This window comes from Psammomys obesus, unplaced genomic scaffold (assembly GCF_907164565.1).
Source record: "Psammomys obesus unplaced genomic scaffold, mPsaObe1.curated_primary_1811, whole genome shotgun sequence".
In the NCBI taxonomy this organism is placed as follows: Eukaryota; Metazoa; Chordata; class Mammalia; order Rodentia; family Muridae; genus Psammomys; species Psammomys obesus.
In genome coordinates, this window is record NW_026596069.1 from 19,891,616 (window position 1) to 19,910,607 (window position 18,992).

General features: G+C 40.9%; 1 protein-coding gene across 1 annotated transcript in view; it reads left to right on the forward strand.

Moving 5' to 3' along the window:
• Chst9 (carbohydrate sulfotransferase 9) overlaps positions 1-18,992 on the forward strand; it is a 274,476-nt gene that overhangs the window by 167,966 nt on the left and 87,518 nt on the right. Inside the window, exon 4 of the mRNA XM_055625588.1 lies at positions 2,181-2,222. Within this exon, the coding sequence (XP_055481563.1) occupies positions 2,181-2,222 (42 nt within the window). The remainder of the gene's footprint in view (positions 1-2,180; positions 2,223-18,992) is intronic.

The following is an 18,992-nucleotide window of genomic DNA, read 5'->3' on the forward strand; positions in this document are numbered from 1 at the left end:
TGTATAGTGCAGGATATATTTTAATACAGTATGTGCGGTGTACTCATGAGGTATTAAGGGAGAATTAGAACTCTGTAGAGGAACAAGGAAGCTCATCCCGGGTGCACGGGCCAAGGCTTTCCTTTCCTGTCCCGTAGAAGAGTGAACACGTAGCTATGCTATGTTTGAGCAACTCCATCTGGCAGAAGAGGCCCTTCTTGCTCATTAGGAAGAAAAGAACTTCTTTCCTGTTCTTCCCCGCAGAACATGCTCCTACTGGTTCTGGGTGGATGACTTAAGTGACCATGGATCATTTCCCTTGCAAACCGTATCTGCCTGGATATCAGTTCGCTTCCTCCTTCTAGCCTTGCCAACTACGGTATGGGATACTGAACCACAGATCCTTATTACTAGAAGATGAACCTGACATACTTGTCCATGTATCCCCAGTCATACTTTTACAAAGTACTCAATTTTGTACAATGATTTGTCTATGAAATTTTACTATTTAAATGTAAACTTGTACAACCACTTTAGATATCAATCTGACGCTTTCTCAGACAATTAGGAATAGTGCTACCTCAAGATCCAGCTATACCACTCCTGGGCATATATCCAAAAGATGTTCAAGTGTACAACAAAGACATTTACTCAACCATGTTAGTAGGAGCTTTATTTGTAATAACCAGAAGCTGGAAACAACCCAGGTGTCCATCAATAGAGAAATGGATACAGAAATTGTGGTACATTTATACAATGGAATACTCCTCAGGAATTAAAAACAAGGAAATCATTAAATTTGCTGGCAAATGGTGGGATCTAGAAAAGATCATCCTGAGTGAGAAAGACTCCAGAAGCAGAAAGACACACATGGTTTATACTCACTTATAAGTGGATACTAGACATATAATATAGGATAATCATACTAAAATCTGTACACCTAAGGAAGCTAATCAAGGAGGACCCTGAGTAAGATGCTCAACCTTCATTCAGAAAGGCAAACGGGACAGATGTTAGAAGAGGGAGAAAACAGAGAACAGGACAGGAGTCTACCACAGAGGGCTTCTGAAAGGCTCTACCCAGCAGGGTATCAAAACATGCTGAGACTTATAGCCAAACTTTGGGCAATGTGCAGGGAATCTTATGAAAGAAGGGGAGATAGTAAGATCTGAAGGGGACAGGAGCTCAGCAAGGAGAGCGACAGAACCAAAAAAAATCTGTGCACAGGGGTCTTTTCTGAGACTCAACCAAGGACCATGCATGGAGATAACCTAGAGCCCCTGCACAGACGTAGCTCACGGCAGTTCAGTGTCCAAGAGGGTTCCCCAGTAATAGGAACAGGGACTGTCTCTGACATGAACTCATTGCCTGGCTCTTTGATCACCTCCACCTGAGGGGGGAGCAGCCTTACCAGTCCACAGAGGAAGACAATGAAGCCAGTCCTGATGAGACTCATAGACTAGGGTCAGATAGAAGGGAAGGAGGACCTCCCCTACCATTGGAATTGGGGAGGGGCATAGGAGAAGAAGAGGAAAGGAAGGGATTGGGAGGGGGAGGGGGCAACAGCTGGAATACAAAGTGAATAAAATTAATTTATAAAAATAAAATAAAAATAAATCAATGACTTCAAATTTTTTTCATACAATATAGTTTGATCATATTCTTTTCCTTCCCAAACTTTTCCTAGATCCTCCCTACCTTCCTATCCACCCACTCTCCTTCTTTTCCCCCTCTCTTCCCTCCTCTCAAAAAGAAATCAAACATGAAAACAAATAAACAAAACATCACTAAGGCAAAACCAACAACACTGAGTCCTTTTTGCAATGGTCAAGTACTCCTGCCCTGGAGTGTAGTTGATGCTGTGATCTTAACTGGAGAAAACAGTCATAGGTTAATATGCTGGCAGATTTTAAAGTAAAATGCTAACTCAAGGAAACTCTTCACCTGTACTGTAACCTCTTCCAGAGCCAACTTCCCAGCTTCCTCCCTGACACAGGGGTGATAATCACAGACACACATCTGTGTGTGGCAAAGCTTGAAAGCAATGCCAGATTTCCTAAGGTACAGATTTCCTGCCTCGCCAGTACTATCACTGTCACAAGTCAAATATTGGAGATGCGGAGTCATCTTCATGTGGAAAGTTGTGCGAATGCCTTTGGCTAAGGTGCTGATGTAGAAATGTCCTTTCTGTTGTTTGGCAGAATGGCGGCTGGTGCATTCCTCACAGCGTGTGCCCAGGACCGGTGAGTAGTGCTTTTCCTCTAGTCTCCACGCCTTGGCCTAGCAGAGCACGCAGCACACCTGCAGGCCTTACCATTGCTTCCAAGTACCTGTCTGCGAGAGAGTGAGCATCAGAAACCTCAGCCCAGGTGACACTGTGAGAGCCGATAAAGTCTCTGAGGGGAGGGAGAGAAGCCAGCAGACCAGGGCCCAAATCCAAAAGGAGTTTACCAAGGAGACCAGAGGTTTTGCTGATGTTTTCTCAACTCGTGGAATAAGTACTATTTGTCCTATTTGAAAAAAAAAATATCATTTTCTATTTCTATTTTAAACTATATACTACTTCCCTGAGGCATGGAACTATACTTTTTAAAATTTCAAAATGCCTTCTTTTGTGAATCCAGTAAAACCTTATCAAATCTGATATCACCACTACAAATCATTCAGTCTAGGCAAGGCCTGAAATTTTATTTGGATGATCTTGGAGGAATGGATTGGCTGAATGCAGAAGGAAAGGATTTGCAACTCATGCGAAAATCCTTTCACGGCTCTCGCATATCATGCTCTTTAGGCAAAAAGATCCAGCTAGCAAGTAAGGATCCATGTCATTAAGTAAATGTGCCCTTAGACTTTATTGGCCCATCATAGTACTGAAAGTAATGAAGTTGCATTGCATTCAATACATTCTGACTCGCATAATTCACACTTATGTTACCTTCTCCCAGCTTCAAGCCTATGACTTCAGTCTGTTGAAATTGGCTATTGTGAGATATGTGAATATATGTCCTTTTCCTTTTATGATAGCTCTGTCTAGGTGCCCTAGGCTAGCTCAGTACCCACTATGAAGCTCAAAAGATTTCAAACTCACAGAAATAGTCCTGTCCAAGCCTCTCCATGCTGAGATTGCAGGCATGAGCCACCATGCCTCGGGAGGAATTTTTATAGGAAAGGATCAACTCCTATCTTTTTAAAACTAACAAGTATACATTTTATTTTTGATGGCTTTTCATAGCAGTGGCCTCCTGGGTAAGGTACTATCTTTACTTATATAAGGAAGATAATACACTCTTACTATTTTGATGACACCATAGAGTAAGCATTTTTTTTTAACCTGAGGCTCAATATTTTCACAAGGCAAGCAAAACAAATCCCCAGGATAATAATAAAGATTAAGAAATCAGATCATTTTTTTCCTTGAGACCTATTGAAAAATCAGAGTAGGAATTACATCAACACTTGTTCTTTTATTCATTCAATGAAAAGAAAAAGCCAAGGACCATGCTCATTGCATAAGGGATTGGTGATAAGTAAAACCCTCTTGTACTCACTGTGTGGGCAGGGTATAAGCTGAAAGAGAGACTGAGGCAATTTTCTCATGCGATAAGTGATGTGATGTATTATCCAATATAGAAAATAATGAGCAACACAACAAATACCCATTCAACCTGATTAGAAGAGAAGGGAAGTATTCATTCTGGGTTGACATTTGAGCTGAAGGGACAGAATTTGGAGGATGAACAGAATCTAAATCAATGGAAATTGTAGCCTTCCAAGTAATGCAAGCAGAGATAGAGAGATAAAGAGATACATGGTTAATCCCAGAAATAAGTCTCGCTGTGAGTGAGCTGTGGCTTGGAAAGGTGTGCACACGGGGATGATGAACACATAAAGGAAGGAGATCAACTAGAGATACTCAGCAAATGCTCAAAGCAACTAGAGTTCAGAGAGAACTGAGTGTTGCCTGAGTAGGAGTGAACACAAATATAGGAATAAATAAAAGCACCCAGAGAGAAAAGAGAGAACTCTTAGGGACACATAATGGAACAATCCTTCCCCTCGACAGGAGGAAAAGAAGAATTGGAAGGTACATTTGTTGGAGAATATAAAGAAATAGGATATGTCTAGTATTTTTTTGCCTGATCGAATGAGTTCTCTTTCTATGATCTCGTGGAGGCAAGCTCAGGACAGAGAGTGGCAGGACAAATGTTTGAAAAACAGTTCCACTACCTGTGTACCATGTGTGAAATGGAGACAAAGACAACAGCACACTCAAAGTTTGGAAGAATTTGTAATTGTGTGAAAACTTTCATAAACTGAAATGTTACACCAAGAAGCAGCTGGACATGGTTCCCAGAGGGCTTCTACATGGCCTCACTGAGCCTATTTGCTAAAGCAGGGGAAAGAGTGTGTTCCTGGGGTCATGAAAAGTTAGTTGTGTACCAGCCACACAGAGAAGGTGTGTTGGAGATGGCCACTGGCCCATTATTACTCTCTGCAAATACAAGCTACTTTCTGAGTGAGGGGGGTGTCAGGGGGCAGGCAGTCACCATGAAGAATAAAAAGCAAGAGAGTATGTATAAATGCTCATAAGTAGCACAGATAGCTGGTTCTGAAAAGATGACTTTGCAAGTCCAGCCACATCCCTGGGCTCTGCCACAACTAAAATCCATGATTTTGTCATCTAGGTTTGATGGTCGGAGAGGCTAAGAGTGAGGCTAAGTGAGAAGCTAAGGCTGAGAGTGCTGTTGAGGGGACAGTGAAAAATGCTGGTCAGTGCAGTACCCTGAGGCACTCAAGACTTTGAACTTCATTCTCAACCCTGACTCAAATAAAAAAGTATCTTTTTTTTTGTTCAGAGTCAGTGGCCTGGGACCCCAAGGTTCATGTCATTATTATAGAAAGTGTAGATTAGCTAAAGGTCATTTCCAGCTCTCCCTGGGGTCATAAACTCTCACCCAGAAGGCTCAACTCCAGAAGGCTACTGTGGATGGTAGGACAATGGCCTACAACAACCGTTCTAACTTCTAATTTCTCTCTACCCATCCTTGACCCCACAACCCCACCTCAGCCTCACCTTCCACTTGATGCTCAGTTCTTCCCTGGCTGAAAAGTCAGCAGAGCCATTTTGCAGCACCACCCACTCCTGAAACACAAATGTAAAACTAGAGCCAAGTAACAAACACTCAGACTGCCTGCTCTCTGTGCCTCGCTGGGCACCAATTTTAAATCTCAATAAAGAATTTCCTAGTTGTAATAGACAAGACAGACTTCTTCCCATGTGTGGACACAGGTTATTTCACCAGCCACTAGGAGAAAAGCCTGTGTCCTCCTCAAACACTTACTGAGCCTTGGGGACCCAAGAGAGAGCTGCCAAAATCTATCTTGATAGTTCCTAAACTTTCCTCAGAGGGAGATTTGAATTGCAAGAGCTCTCACTCTCAATTTGCCAAATGGCAGTAATAAAGAAAATATAGGCTAAATTTTGCACATTATTGACTCCCATTTTAATTAATGTAAGACAGATCCCTCATGTGGGAGCATGGTTGACTCACTCCGCCAGTGATTATTCATTACTGATGACTGCAAGGTGCTAGTGACTACTCTAGATCTTTGGGGATAATGAATACAGGGGTCTTCCATGAACAATATTTGAAACATTAGGGAAGCCTGTCAGTTTGAAACAAAACCCTCGGTTTCTGTGAGAGGACAACTCTGGAGACTAATTAAAAGTCTGGGAAGCCCAGAGCTTCTTCTTCTTCTTCTTTCCATTTAGTCCTAAAGCTAATTCCACTCTTCAGTCCCAGCATGGATCACATGCTATTCACCTCCACGCTCCTTGCCTCCTGTATATTCTTTTCAGCCAGTTGTGCTGACCTCTCAGTCTCTCTCTACCTTGCCTCAGGACACCTGAACATTCTCTCCCACACATATGAGAGACACCCCCCCATAGGATGGGAGGGAGCCCCACAAAAGGGCAAATACATCTTTGTGTTTCCCAGGTGGAAAGGATCCTGGGCACTTCTTCTGTCGCCACATAAAAAATGTGTATCTGTCTTTCCCTAGGTGTGCTTTAAGCACTGGGCACTTTACCCCAGTGTCTTCTGCAACTAGCATTTCATTCATGCCTGGCTTGTCACCATGTTCATTTCGTACCTGTTAAGAAAGAAACCACTTTTCCCCCAAACCAAAAACCTATGCATTTTCTGTCTGTTGGCCTTAACAACACTGCCTCCCATTTCCTCCTTAACTTGGGGTCTAATGTCTGGGTTCTCTGTTTATTTTTTTCTATACTTGCATTCCTACCCTTTATGTATCTTGCAGATTTTGCTAAACTTTGGGATATTTGTTATTTATTTATTCCCCACACAATGGGAAATAAATTCAGTGAGGGTTAAATTCTAAACCAACATGGGGTGGTGGTCTTTGTTTACCTGTTTTTCTTACTGCTCTTTGAAGGTCTTCTGCTAGGTGGCCAAACAACAGTCACCTGAGGTCAATCTTTTTTTATTTTTCTCTTTGTTTCTGAAGCAGAGTCTCTAGCCCAGGCTGTCCTTTGATTCATCATGTGGCTGAGGATGAACTTAAGCTTCTGATCCAGCCTCTTCCACCACCCAGAGCTGGAGATTACAGGTGTACAACATTATACCCATTGCTGAAGATTGAACCTAGGGCCTTGTGCATGCTGGGCAAGAATGCTATCAACTGAGCTACAACCATGGCTCTATAGTTCATAAGTTCTCATTAGCAAGAATATAGTCTAGACTGTAGCATGTCAGAATTGAGCCCTTGATAAAATGGGTAATGGAGTCTGAGGATTGCGTTTTCTGATTCTGAACTTACGGAGGAGATAAGAAGGCATGCTTTTAAGGCACTTTCATTCTTAGTTATTGAACTGAGAAATGTTCCTTGGAATTTCATGAAGAAAATCTTCCACCCATTCAAAGGATCCCTATATAATGTCTTGTTCCATATTGAAAACAGATTCCACTCTTGAAATGGAAGGAGGCTTTGAATGAAAGCTGCTGGGGTGCGTGTGCTTTTATAGGAAGATTTTTCTACCTGTCGGTTTCTGTGGTTACCTTCCCAGAGTCTACCTTCTTGGGCTTGCAACTTCTAGCTTTGCATTCATTAGGTGCTTTCTTGCTCCCTCCTGGGCACAGTTCCTGGAAGAGACTTGTTTTCTGTGTTCAGTGCCCTTACGGTTATTGTGTTCAAAGGGAACAGAGCGCATCTGGCTTTAGCAAACACTGCAGGTTGCAGAATAGGTGTTTCAGCCCTGGGCAAATGGCTTTGGTGTTAAGATTAAGGTCAGGGTATAAAAAGGGCAATCAATCATCATTCAAGCACTGATAGCACTCTGCTTTTCATTATCAATACTGTAGGGCATGTTTCCTATTTCCAGCCAGAACATTCTCCTCTATAAAGGCAGGATTACCAAAACTGGTAGGGAGGGCTAGGTACAGAGTTTTCTATGGGCTTCCTGAGTTTATGTGAAAACAAGAACTGATTAAAAGGATAACCTTTTTTTCTTAAAGACGTGCAGCATAAACCTTAATATTCAAGTTTGATTTGTCTCAAAAGAGACCCAATTATGAATACTACAAGGGTGTGAGTGCCTTTTCTTGCCTTCCCTGTCATGCAACTGTGGAGATTCAACAAGCTTCTAGATTCCCACAGACATATACAGCATTCCTACTTACACAGAAAACTCTGCAGTCTCAAGGTTCAGGTGGGGAGAGGATCATACAGTGTTATTCCTGTGCAGAAATAATTAAGAAAAGAGTGGCACCCTACAGTTAATTTGGCTGTTCTCTTAAATACCTTCCTGCTGCCTGAATTTCATGAACATATTATTCCAATAAACTCACCTGCAAGCGTTTTTCTCCTTCTCCTTGAGGTTGGAAGAAGGAATCTAGAGGGTCAAGGTTGCCTGTATTTATCTCTTGCATCCAAATGATCTGTCATTTCCATGTGATGATACCCAAATGTCCATTCTCCCCCTCTCATTAAAGTGCCTTAGAAGACTAATTCAATGGCAGAGATAGAATTCTTCTCAAAGTGTAACTGCTCCCCTTGCTGGTCTGAAGTGGCAATGGCATTCATCTTCAGAAATTTAATCTTTATTCAGGCCAAGATGGTGTTGATGGGGGTGATGGCAGTTTGTTTGTTTGTGGGTTTGGGTTTTTTTCTCTTCTGTTTTTTATTTTTGTGTATTTGGAGTTCCATAATCAAGTGTGGTTTAATCTAATGAAATAACATTCAGTAATGTTGCAAACATTCTTTAAATACCAGGAAGGCAAAAACTTATGAAATACTGTAAAAAGAACTTTACAGTATTTTTATGCCTATAAAGTAAGAAAACATTTTAAATGGTGTTTAGTAATAACATTTTTGTTTACAATTTGTCATATCTTAATTTGTGGGCAACAGGATGTTCAAATCTCTATCTGAGGCTTACTCTATGCATTGTTGAAAATTGCCTAGACCTATGTAATTGCCAGTAAAATTTAAAGTGTGAATATTATATTCTGAATAGTTCTCTTATTCCATTGTGCAATCAACCTCAACCCCTACCCCTGCCCCATACCTCTGAACCTCCTTTCTTCTGTACATTTTTAGACAGTTTTGTTATATAGTCTCAGTTGCCTTTGAACTCTCAAACCTTGTGCCTCAACTAATCAAGGGCTGAGATTACAGACCTGAGCCACCAGACCCGGCCAGATGTTCTCTTATTTCTGTGCCCTGGGTTTAGTTTGGTCTCTTTTTTGACTTAGCATAAATGAGTCCGTTCATATACTTAGAGAGGGCATTTTTTTCACATAACATAATATTTTTAAGTGACTGCACGTAACAGTAGCTTGTTTCTCTTCTATAATATTATTGTTTCTATTCTGTATAATATTCCGTTGTTTGATTATGAACAGTCTTTGTTTTTGACATTTGGGCTGTTGGTAGCATGGGACTGCTTTTATGGCTAAGACCATGTCAATCTACTTAGAAAGGCCTCTTTGCAGACATGTTCTCACTCCTGCTGGATAAAAAAGGAATCTAATCCTCCAGTTAGATAAGGAGGTTAGTAGTCAGCTGTACAGTAGGCTGCCTGAAAACTCAGCAGCTCCATTGAAGCCCCCAGGCATCCTAGTTCACAGCAGGAATGGACAGGTCATAGTGGTGCCTCTTGGGGTTTTAGTTTGCATATCTCTGCCGCCTGGTGGTGTCGCTTACCTGTGTGCATATCTCCCCGTTGTATATCTTTTCTAGTATAACATCTGTTCAAGTCATTTTTTTCTCACATTTCTTGAAAATTAAAACCTAGGGGGCTGTAACCCAGAAGCAGAAAGAAACACATGGTATATACTCACTTATTAGACATATAATAAAGGATAAACATACTAAAATCTATACTTCTAAAGAAGCCAAACAACAACGAAGACCCTAGGGAAGATGCTCAATCCTCATTCAGAAAGGCAAACGTGACAGCCATCAGAAGTAGGAGAAGACAGGAGCCTGCCACAGAGGGCCTCTGAAAGACTCTACTGATCGAGGTATCAAAACAGAGGCTGCACAGATGTAATCCATGGAAGCTCAGTCTCCAAGGGGGTTCCCTAATAAGGGGAACAAGGACTGTCTCTGACATGAACGCAGTGGCTGGCTCTTTGATCACCACCCCCTGATGGGTGAGCAGCCTTGCCAGGCCACAGAGAAGGACATTGCAGCCAGTCCTTATGAGACCTGATAGGCTAGGGTCAGATGGAAGTGAGGAGGAACTCCCTTATCAGTGGACTTGGAGAAGAGCATGGGAGGAGAAGGAGAGAGGGTGGTATTGGGAAGGAATGAGAGAGGGGCTACAGCTGGGATACAAAGTGAATAAAATGTAGTCAATAATAAAATAATACATAAATAAAAGGTAATATGAATATTTTTAAAGAGAAAAAAATAAATGCCTTGTCTACTGTTGATTAGGGAGTACTTACAGTCTCACTGTACATCCATGGTCAGATGCATGCATTTTTGAGTATTTTCAGTTTGCGGCATGTTAAAATTGTTCTTTACTGACAAGAAATTTAAGATTTTATAATAACAACAAATTTCCCTTTTATGATTAATACTTTTTAATGTCCAAAGACAAGACGCATTAGGGCAGCGCCCGCATCAACTTGATAGAGTGCTTGCCTAGCAGGTTGGACGATATGAGAAAAAATGGGTGACCAAAGAGTTATTATCAGGGCTGGGTGACATCTCTGCAAGCATGAGGACCTGGGTTTAATATACTGCGCTCACATAAAAACTTGGGTGTGTTCATATGGGCTTGTAATGCAAGTGTCACGGAGGCAGGGACAGCTGGATCCGTAGGACTCACTGGACAATTGGCCTAGTTTACTCTGTGAGCTTCAGGTCCCAATGAGAGACGTGATCTCCACAAACAAGCTCCTGGGGGAACAACACCTGAGGTTGACCTCTGGCCTCCACATGTAGGTGTACACAGGATACTCATGTACTCTCATGCATAGGAACACTCACATATGCAACAAGATGAAATAGAATAGAAGTCTAACCTCTTTCTACCCAAGAGAAGCTATTCTCTTACTTGAGATGTAGTGCTGTTGACAATTTAAAATCAGGGATCAAATGGTGATCATTTGCAGGCATGTGAAGAGGCATGATGATGACCGAACAAAGGGCTGTCTCTATGCTTCCAGAAACTGGTGATTATTCTTAATTTACAAATTCTTTCTTAGCCTATGATCTTTCTCCTAAGAAATGAAAGGAAGTCATACAAATTCAGATGTTTTAAGAAGTCTCAGGCTTGCTGCATTAGGAAAGGTCGGGGTAAAATTAGATTGTCCTATATAGGATAATGACTTTAGATAATGATCTCTGTATAGGCAGCAAGCTTATGACATTGTACACTGTCCTTGAGCAGCACCTGCAGTTCCAGGGAGATACATCACACTGTTTCTATTCTTTATGCTCACTTTTGCAGCCCGAGAATGACAGCGAAGCATTGCTATCCTAACAGTATCATTTACTGCATAGGTTGACTTAAATGTGAGAAGGCATTACTGTGTTTATATATACTATGAAATATATGTATGTACACATCCATCTACCTGAACATGTGTATAGATAGATAAACACCTTTGTCAGCTTTATGAAGATGAAACTCTCACATCACTAGAGCATAGAATAAAGCTCTAATGGTATTTTTATGTTGATTAATGTTGATGAGTATTCTGGGCTAAAGCTGGCACACAGTGGTAAGCAAATAAACAGATATGTAGCCTTGAAGGGCTTATCATCTAACTGGGGGGAGAGACAATCAAGTGAGAGAGGTACTGTCCCTGATTTTGCTTGATATTCTGCAAGGGTGTTCTAGGGTGATGTAGAGATAGCATTGAGCACATTTTTGGGAAAAGTCTGCCTAAGCATGTGACCCATACTTGTAGAGTAAGAGAGACCCAGCTGTGTATCTTATGAAGAAAATATACAAGAGCAGCAATTATGGGTCCCTCAGTGGTTAAGAGTGGTAGATTCCAAGCCAAAGAAAAGCCCACATTCCTTTCCCAAGAGGCATGAGTTTCTTATATAAGGGGTGTTTATTTACACTGCTCAGAGTGTCCCCAAAAAGCATATATTCAAGAGTGGTGACTGATGATACCTAACCTGGATTTGTCATGATCAATTGTTAGTTCCCATTAAAAAGGATCTTCAGAATAAAAAGTGCATAGAAGTGTTAGGCAGAGAGGAGAGTGCTGAGCAAAATCCATATGAGGGACATAAAATGCAGATGCAGGAATACTGCAAACAGCCATAAGTAAGAAAATCGGATCTATGTCACGTCATAAAATTATGTCTATGACTTAGAAAACCATGGGAAGGGACATCAGGTCTTACATATGCCAGTTACACATCATGCTAAGAAAGGCAAGTAACATGGTCTTGAGAAATCAAAGTTTCCTACAAAAGAATCTGAGTCTCTAGGAATTATAGTGTGCTTAGGGGAAGGAAGGCACTACCAGGACTATTGCGGAGACCTGTGCCACTTGGTCAGATTTGCTGACAAATTTTCAAAACTGTCCTTTCTATTCAAGCACAGATTCATCCTCATCATCCTCTCTATGCCTTGAATCCGTCAGGTCATTTTTACTTCCAGCCATAGCTAAGGGGAAACAAAATGTGCTAGCTTGAGCCTTTACCTAAAGTCCTTGAGTGTGACAGCAGCGTGACACAAAGCCCTAACAAATGCACAAGCTAAATGCACTACTCAACGGCAGTGTTCCCTCCTGATGCCCTAAGAAAGCCCACAACCTTCTTCTTCTAGAATAAATGTCTCCCTCGCATGGTCCCTAGGGCATCCAGAGCCTGTGCAGACATCTACTGCACAGACTCTCTGGCAACCAGGGAGAGTTTGGAATGTAAAAGATGAAATTACTTAATACTGAGAAGGCTGGAGTGCACAAAAATACAGATGCCAGCACAGGAAATATAGAGAGCAAAAATTCCAGGGCAGCAATTTACTGCACAGTGCCATGGCTAAAAGAATGGCTTAGCAGGGCTGGGATGCCCACTCAGTTGATAAAGTGCTTGGCAGGCTGAACACGTGACTGATCATCTGGAACCTATGTTTGTTTGTTTTTAGCCTAGAATTGTGATCTGGGCTTGTAATCCCAGGGCTGGGGAGGCAGAGATACACAACTCCATGGGTCTCATGAATTGAACAGTCTGCTTTGAAAACTCCAGCCCAGTGAGAGACACTGTTTCAAGGAAACAAGGTAGAGAGCACACTAAGGAAAGAGCCAGTGTTCTTGACTGGCCAACACATAAACACACACACACACACACACAAACACCTTAACAAGAAACCCAAGGAATCTTAGTAACTTTTTTCCTTTTTTTTTTTTTTTTTAAAGCTTTGTACAAATGACAACAAAAAAATCCTAATTTTAGGAACAGGCTCAGATACAAATGAATATTCAAGATTAAACAATTTTATAGCAGTGAGTTTAAAAACTAGATGTAAAGACGAATAAGTTAAGGAGAGAACCCTTGGTGAGCCTCATATTAGACACTAATAAACAAACGTTTAAAAGGAAGCAATGAAAAAGAAGGAGAAGCCACAAATATGGCAAAAACAAGAAAAAAAAGTAAGACAATGGAAAGAGAATGTCTAGAATCTTGGTGCTGATACAATTGAAGGAGAAATCTAAAAGGTATGAACTAGGAGGTGTTCCTACTGTTGTTTATAATGTGCATGAGAATAATATTTTTAGTCAGCCATTGGTGCATTTAAATTTTGTTGAGAAAATGGGCTCTCTCTCTCTTTCTCTCTGTTACACACAGAGAGACAGAGACAGAGAGAGAAAGAGAGAGTAAATCTACACAGAATGCTGGTAATTTGTAATGCATTAGTGAAGGACTCTTTTATAGCACTAAATACATTTCTGTTGATATGGTTATGGGGAAAACCATTAGTCTACACAGATCTGTGCTCCTTTACAAGATTTTCACTAGTATATTGATATGTTCTTACACCCCTTGAGGCTAAATTTGACTACTTGATGTCTCTGTGGAATTGTAACATAGAAGAGAACTAATTTCCTCATTTGACTTTTAAATTAGTTTTGTGTGTGTGTTAACTAAAATTGAAATGTTTGGATGATGGATATGCCACGATGAAATGGCACACTCCATTGACTTTAATGAATCACACATGTTCTTGCTGGTTTGTGAATGATGCCTGGCTGCAGAACTCTGGAATCTGGGTATTTAATATTCTCTGCACTCACATATTTTATTTATGATAATAGCACAATCATAGCTCTTGAGATTCATTTGAACACAAATGAACTTAAAAATGTTTTCATCAACTTTTCCAAGAGATTAACATTACTAAGGCAGTGTCTGAAGTATTTTTATAGAAAACAACAGGTTTACAACCAAGTTGATAAATTCAAATTAATCAACACATCTCCGTGGCTTTAGTGAAATGCACTTTGCTCAGTACAAAGAATAAGCAGAAAAAAACACTTAAATTATCTAAATACAAAGTTCCAATTCTAGAGGGTTAAAAATTCAAAATGAATCTAATAAAACATACATATATCAAAAGCTAAGCCACTAGAAAAACTTGCATAAGGATAGCAATTGCACAGAACTTTGAAGGAAGATTTTTTGCTAATTATCTAAAATCCAAGTCTTTTATGATTGTTTGAATAGTTAAACATGCCCAGATAGTTACAAGTGTATTTAAATCCTCTGTCATAGACCAATGTCTGGAGCTCATATCATAATTTTCTGGTTTGGCTATTTTTGCTAAGTTATTTCATGCTAAACAAGTAATCAAATTGTAAAAGGATACTTCAATTAATACCCGTTACTCAATAGGAGGAAAGCAAATGACTTAATTCATGAATGTACCAAAATGTGGTAAGGAAGTACTGATATAAATGAGTGTGTGGTGTGCCTGTGTACCTTTGTATGTCTGCATGTGTGTGGGGGCATGTACAGGTATATATCTACATTGCTGGGTACTTGCATGCAGTGGCTGACATCAGGTGTCTTTCTTGGGGGCTCTCCATAGCAGCTATTGAGACAGCATTTCTCACTTGTTCGCAAAGCTCACAGATTCAGTTAATCTAGGTAGCCACCTTGCCTTGCAGCTCTCTGTCTCTGCTTCCAGAATCCTAGGACTACAGGATTCACCATGCCTGCCTAGCATTTACCACATCATCTGATAAACAGAAACCTCATTAGTACATTCACTTTAGCCTTCCAATCTCCTCAGGACTGAAAGTTTGGGAACTTTTCAGTAAGAAACGATAAGTTCAATATGTAACTCAGCAATTTGAGTTAAGGTGCGAACTAAGCAGACAGGTTCCATCTTCTCTTGAAGGATTTTTCTCTTTCCGTTTTTACTCCTGTCCTGGGCTCCATCCCTCCTTCCACCCTCCGCAGGCTTCTCATATATAGCCCTGCGTCCCCAGCACAAATTAACTAACTCTGAATTCTCTGAAGCCTGTCCCAGCTTTGCAACAGTGAATGCACACTACTGAGCTGCAATCACTTCAAGAGGAAATGCAAGCTTGAGCACATTGTAAGTATCTGCAAAGCTTTCCTAATGTCTGAAATTCATGGTCAGCTCCCAAGGAGCTATCTTCCTCCTGCATTATTTATGAAAGGCAAAATTGTTTGGAATTCGGTTGTTCCATGACCTTTCAACTGTCCCAGACAGTGGGAAAGAAAACTGTCCTACAAATCCTTTGTGTTATTCCTTGCCCTTCCCACACCCACACTTAATAAACAACTCCAGATTCACTGATTCCAATGTGCATAAGCACATGAAAATAAAATATAAGCTGGGCTTACACCTTATTCCTTCCTTGTCACTAAAAACCTTCATCTGTGCCATAACACTTGAACCTGAATCACATTCCTGTGTGCTGGATATGACAAGACCTGGATTTTGGAGCTGGGCAAGTTCTTTATCCTCCCTAAACCTTAGTTTCTTTATAAAAATGATTGTATATTAAGAGCTGCCTCATTGAAAGGAGTTAATATGTGTGCAGTGATTATGAGTATTATTTTTTATTATTTTATTTGCTTTATTTCTGCATTGTTCAGTCCATATCTTCATGCTACTAACTACTCAAAAACCTAGAAGCATATGTCTGTGGTTCTGAGCCCACCTCCCTGTCTGGCTTCATCAAGAGAGCTCAGCCTTGGCTGTGTGTTTAGAAATCTCCTGAGCCCCATCCTCAGGAGGCCTGTGGGGCACCTGAACAGCTCTCAGCTCAGAGGTCTCTGACTGCCCCCCCAGCTGCCTGGCACACCAGGGTCAGAAACAGTGAGCCCAGCAGAAGCAGTGAACCCAGTGGAAGTGAGCTAAGAGCAGGGCCAAAGCCCCACTGACCCTCAACCTGAGGAGACCTGTGGGGCACCTGAGCAGCTCTTGGTTCAGAAGTCTTTGACTTGCTCTGCAGCTATCTGGCCCACCTGAGGCACAGCCAGTGAACCCAGCAGAGGGATCACCAGGCCAGTGAACACCAGAGTCAACCAGATGGCTAGAGGCCAGTGTAAAAACAGTGTAAAAACTCAAGACCATATGACACCACTGGAAACCAGTGGTCCTACCACAGCAAGCCCTAGAGATACTATCACACTTGAAGCACAAGAAAAAGTTTTTAAATCTGAGGTAATGAAAGTGAGAGAGGCATTAAAGGAAGGAAATAAAGCTCTCAAAGTAGCACAGAAAAATACATTCAAACAGATGAGAGAATTGAACAAATCCCTTAAAGAAGTTTTTTAAAATACAGAAAACTACAATCAAACAGGAAAGGGAAATGAATAAAATTGTTCAAGACCTAAATCTGAGATAGAAACAATAAATGAAACACAATATGAGATAATCCTGGAGATGAAAAACCCAGGGATGAGGACCAGAACTACAGACACAAGCATCACCAACAGAATATAAAAGATGGAAGAGAGAATTTCTGGGGTTGAAGATATAATTGAAGAAATCTATATACCAGTCCAAAAAAAGTGTTAAATCTAAAAAGCTTCTGACACAGAACATCCAGGAAATCTGGCACACTATGAAAAGACCAAACCTAAGAATAGTAGGAATAGAAAAAGAAGCCTTCAGCTCCAAAGCTCAGAAAATATTTTCAACAAAATCCTAGAAGAAAACTTTCCCAACCTAAAGAAAGGCCTATAAACATACAAGAAGCTTACAGAACACCAAAAAGATTGACCCAGAAAAGAAAACCCTGCCACATAGTAATCAAAATATTAAATGTGCAGAAAAAGAGAGAAAGTATTAAAAGCTACAAGGGAAAAAGCCAAAGTCACATATTACACCTGACTTCTCATCAGAAACTCTAAAAGCCAGAAGGGCCTGGACACACATCTGACAGACACTAATAGACTACAAGTGTCAGGCCTGACTACTATACCCAGCAAAACTTTTAATCACCATAGAAGGAGAAAACAAGATATTCCATGACAAAACTCAAATCCAAGTATAGCAAAAACCTCAGTATAACACCAGATACATCAAATCAATTATAATAGAAAGTGGGGAAGAGTCTCAAACTCATTGGCACAGGAGATGGCTTTTGGAACAGAACACCAACAGCTCAGGCTCTAAGATCAACAATTAATAAATGGGACCTCATGAAACTGAAAAGCTTCTGTAAGGCAAAGGACACTGTCAATAGCATGAAAAGACAATCTAAAGATTAAGAAAAGGTCTTCACTAATCAATCCTACATCCAACAAAGAACTAATATCCAACATATATAATGAATTCAAGAAATCAAACACGAATAAACAAAATAATCCAATTAAAAATATGGCACAGAACTAAATGGAGAGTTCTTAGCAGAGGAATCTCGAAAGGTGAAGGGAACTTTAAAAAGTGCTCAACTTTCTTGGTCATCAGAGAAATGCAAATCAAAAGGGCTCTGAGATTCCATCTCATACCAGTCAGAATGGTTAAAATTAAAATCTCACGTGACAACACATGATAGCTAGGGTGTGGAGAAAGGGGAAGACACCTCCATTCCTGGTGGAAATGTAAACTTGTATAATCACTTTGAAAATCAACCTGGAACAGGAGCCTACCGCAGAGGACACCTGAAAGACTACCTAGCAGTGTATCAAAGCAGATACTAAGACTCATAACCAAACCTTCGGCAGAGTGCAAGGAATCATATCAAAGAAGGGGGAGTTTGTATGACATGGAAAGGATAAGAGCTCCACAAGGACCAAATATATCTGGGCACAGGGGTCTTTTCTGAGAATGACACTTCACCAAGGACCATGTATGGATATAACCTAGAACCTCTGCTCGAATGTAGCCCATGGTAGCTCAGTAACCAACTGGTTGCCCATAGCAAGGGGAATAGGGACTATTTCTGACAGGAACTCAATGGCAGGCTCTTTGATCTCTTCCCCCCAAGGGAGGAACAGTCCTGCTAGGCCACAGAGGAAGACTTTGCAGCCAGTCCTGAAGATACCTGATAAACCAGGGTCAGATGAAAGGGGAGGAGGTCCTCCATAAGCAGTGGACATGGAAAGGGGCAGGGAGGAGATGAGGGAGGGAGGGCGGGTTTGGGAGGGAATGAAGGAGCGGGATGCAGCTGGGCTACAGAGTTAATAAAATATAACTAATAATAAAAAATAAATAAATAATTATAAAAAAAAAAAGAAGAAAATCAACCTGGAGCTATCTTAGAAAATTGGGAATAACTTTACCTCAAGATCTAGTTATTCTTCTCCTGGATATATATACCCCCCCCCAAAAAAAATGCTCTGCCATACAACAAGGACACTTGTGCAGCTGTTTTCACAGCAGCTTTATTCATAACAGCCAGAATCTGGAAACAACCTAGAATGGAACATTTACAGAATGGAATACTACTCAGCTATTAAAAACAAAGAACTCATGAAATTTGCATGCAAATGAATGGAACTAGGAAAGACCATCCAGAGTGATGTAACCCTTACTCAGGAGGGTGCATATGACGTGCACTCACTTATAAGTGGATTGTAGCCATATAGTACAACCCAAAGAAGGTAGGTAATAAGGAGGACCCAAGGGAGGATGCACAAATCTCACTCAGAAGGGGAGACAGAAATAGAAAGAAGTAAATGCTGAAGAGAGGGAACAAGGTAGGAAAGGGGACACAGATTGGTAAGAGGATAGAGATCAGACCTGAGGAGAACAAGGGCAAGAGGACAGAAATCATATAGAGAAAAGAGGGTGAGGACATCTCTGTGACAAGCTAGAGACCTAAGTCAGGGTAAGCTCCTAGGAGGATATGAGGGGGACTCAAGCAGAAACTCCTAGTAGCACAAAACATAAAGACTGAAGAAGATATCCTCTAACTAGACTAGGCTTCTAGTAAAGGGTGGAGAACACCAACCCACTCACAAAAACTTCAACCCAAAGTTTACCCTGCCTAAGAGATGTGCATGGATAAAAGTGGAGCAGATAGAGCAGAGATTGA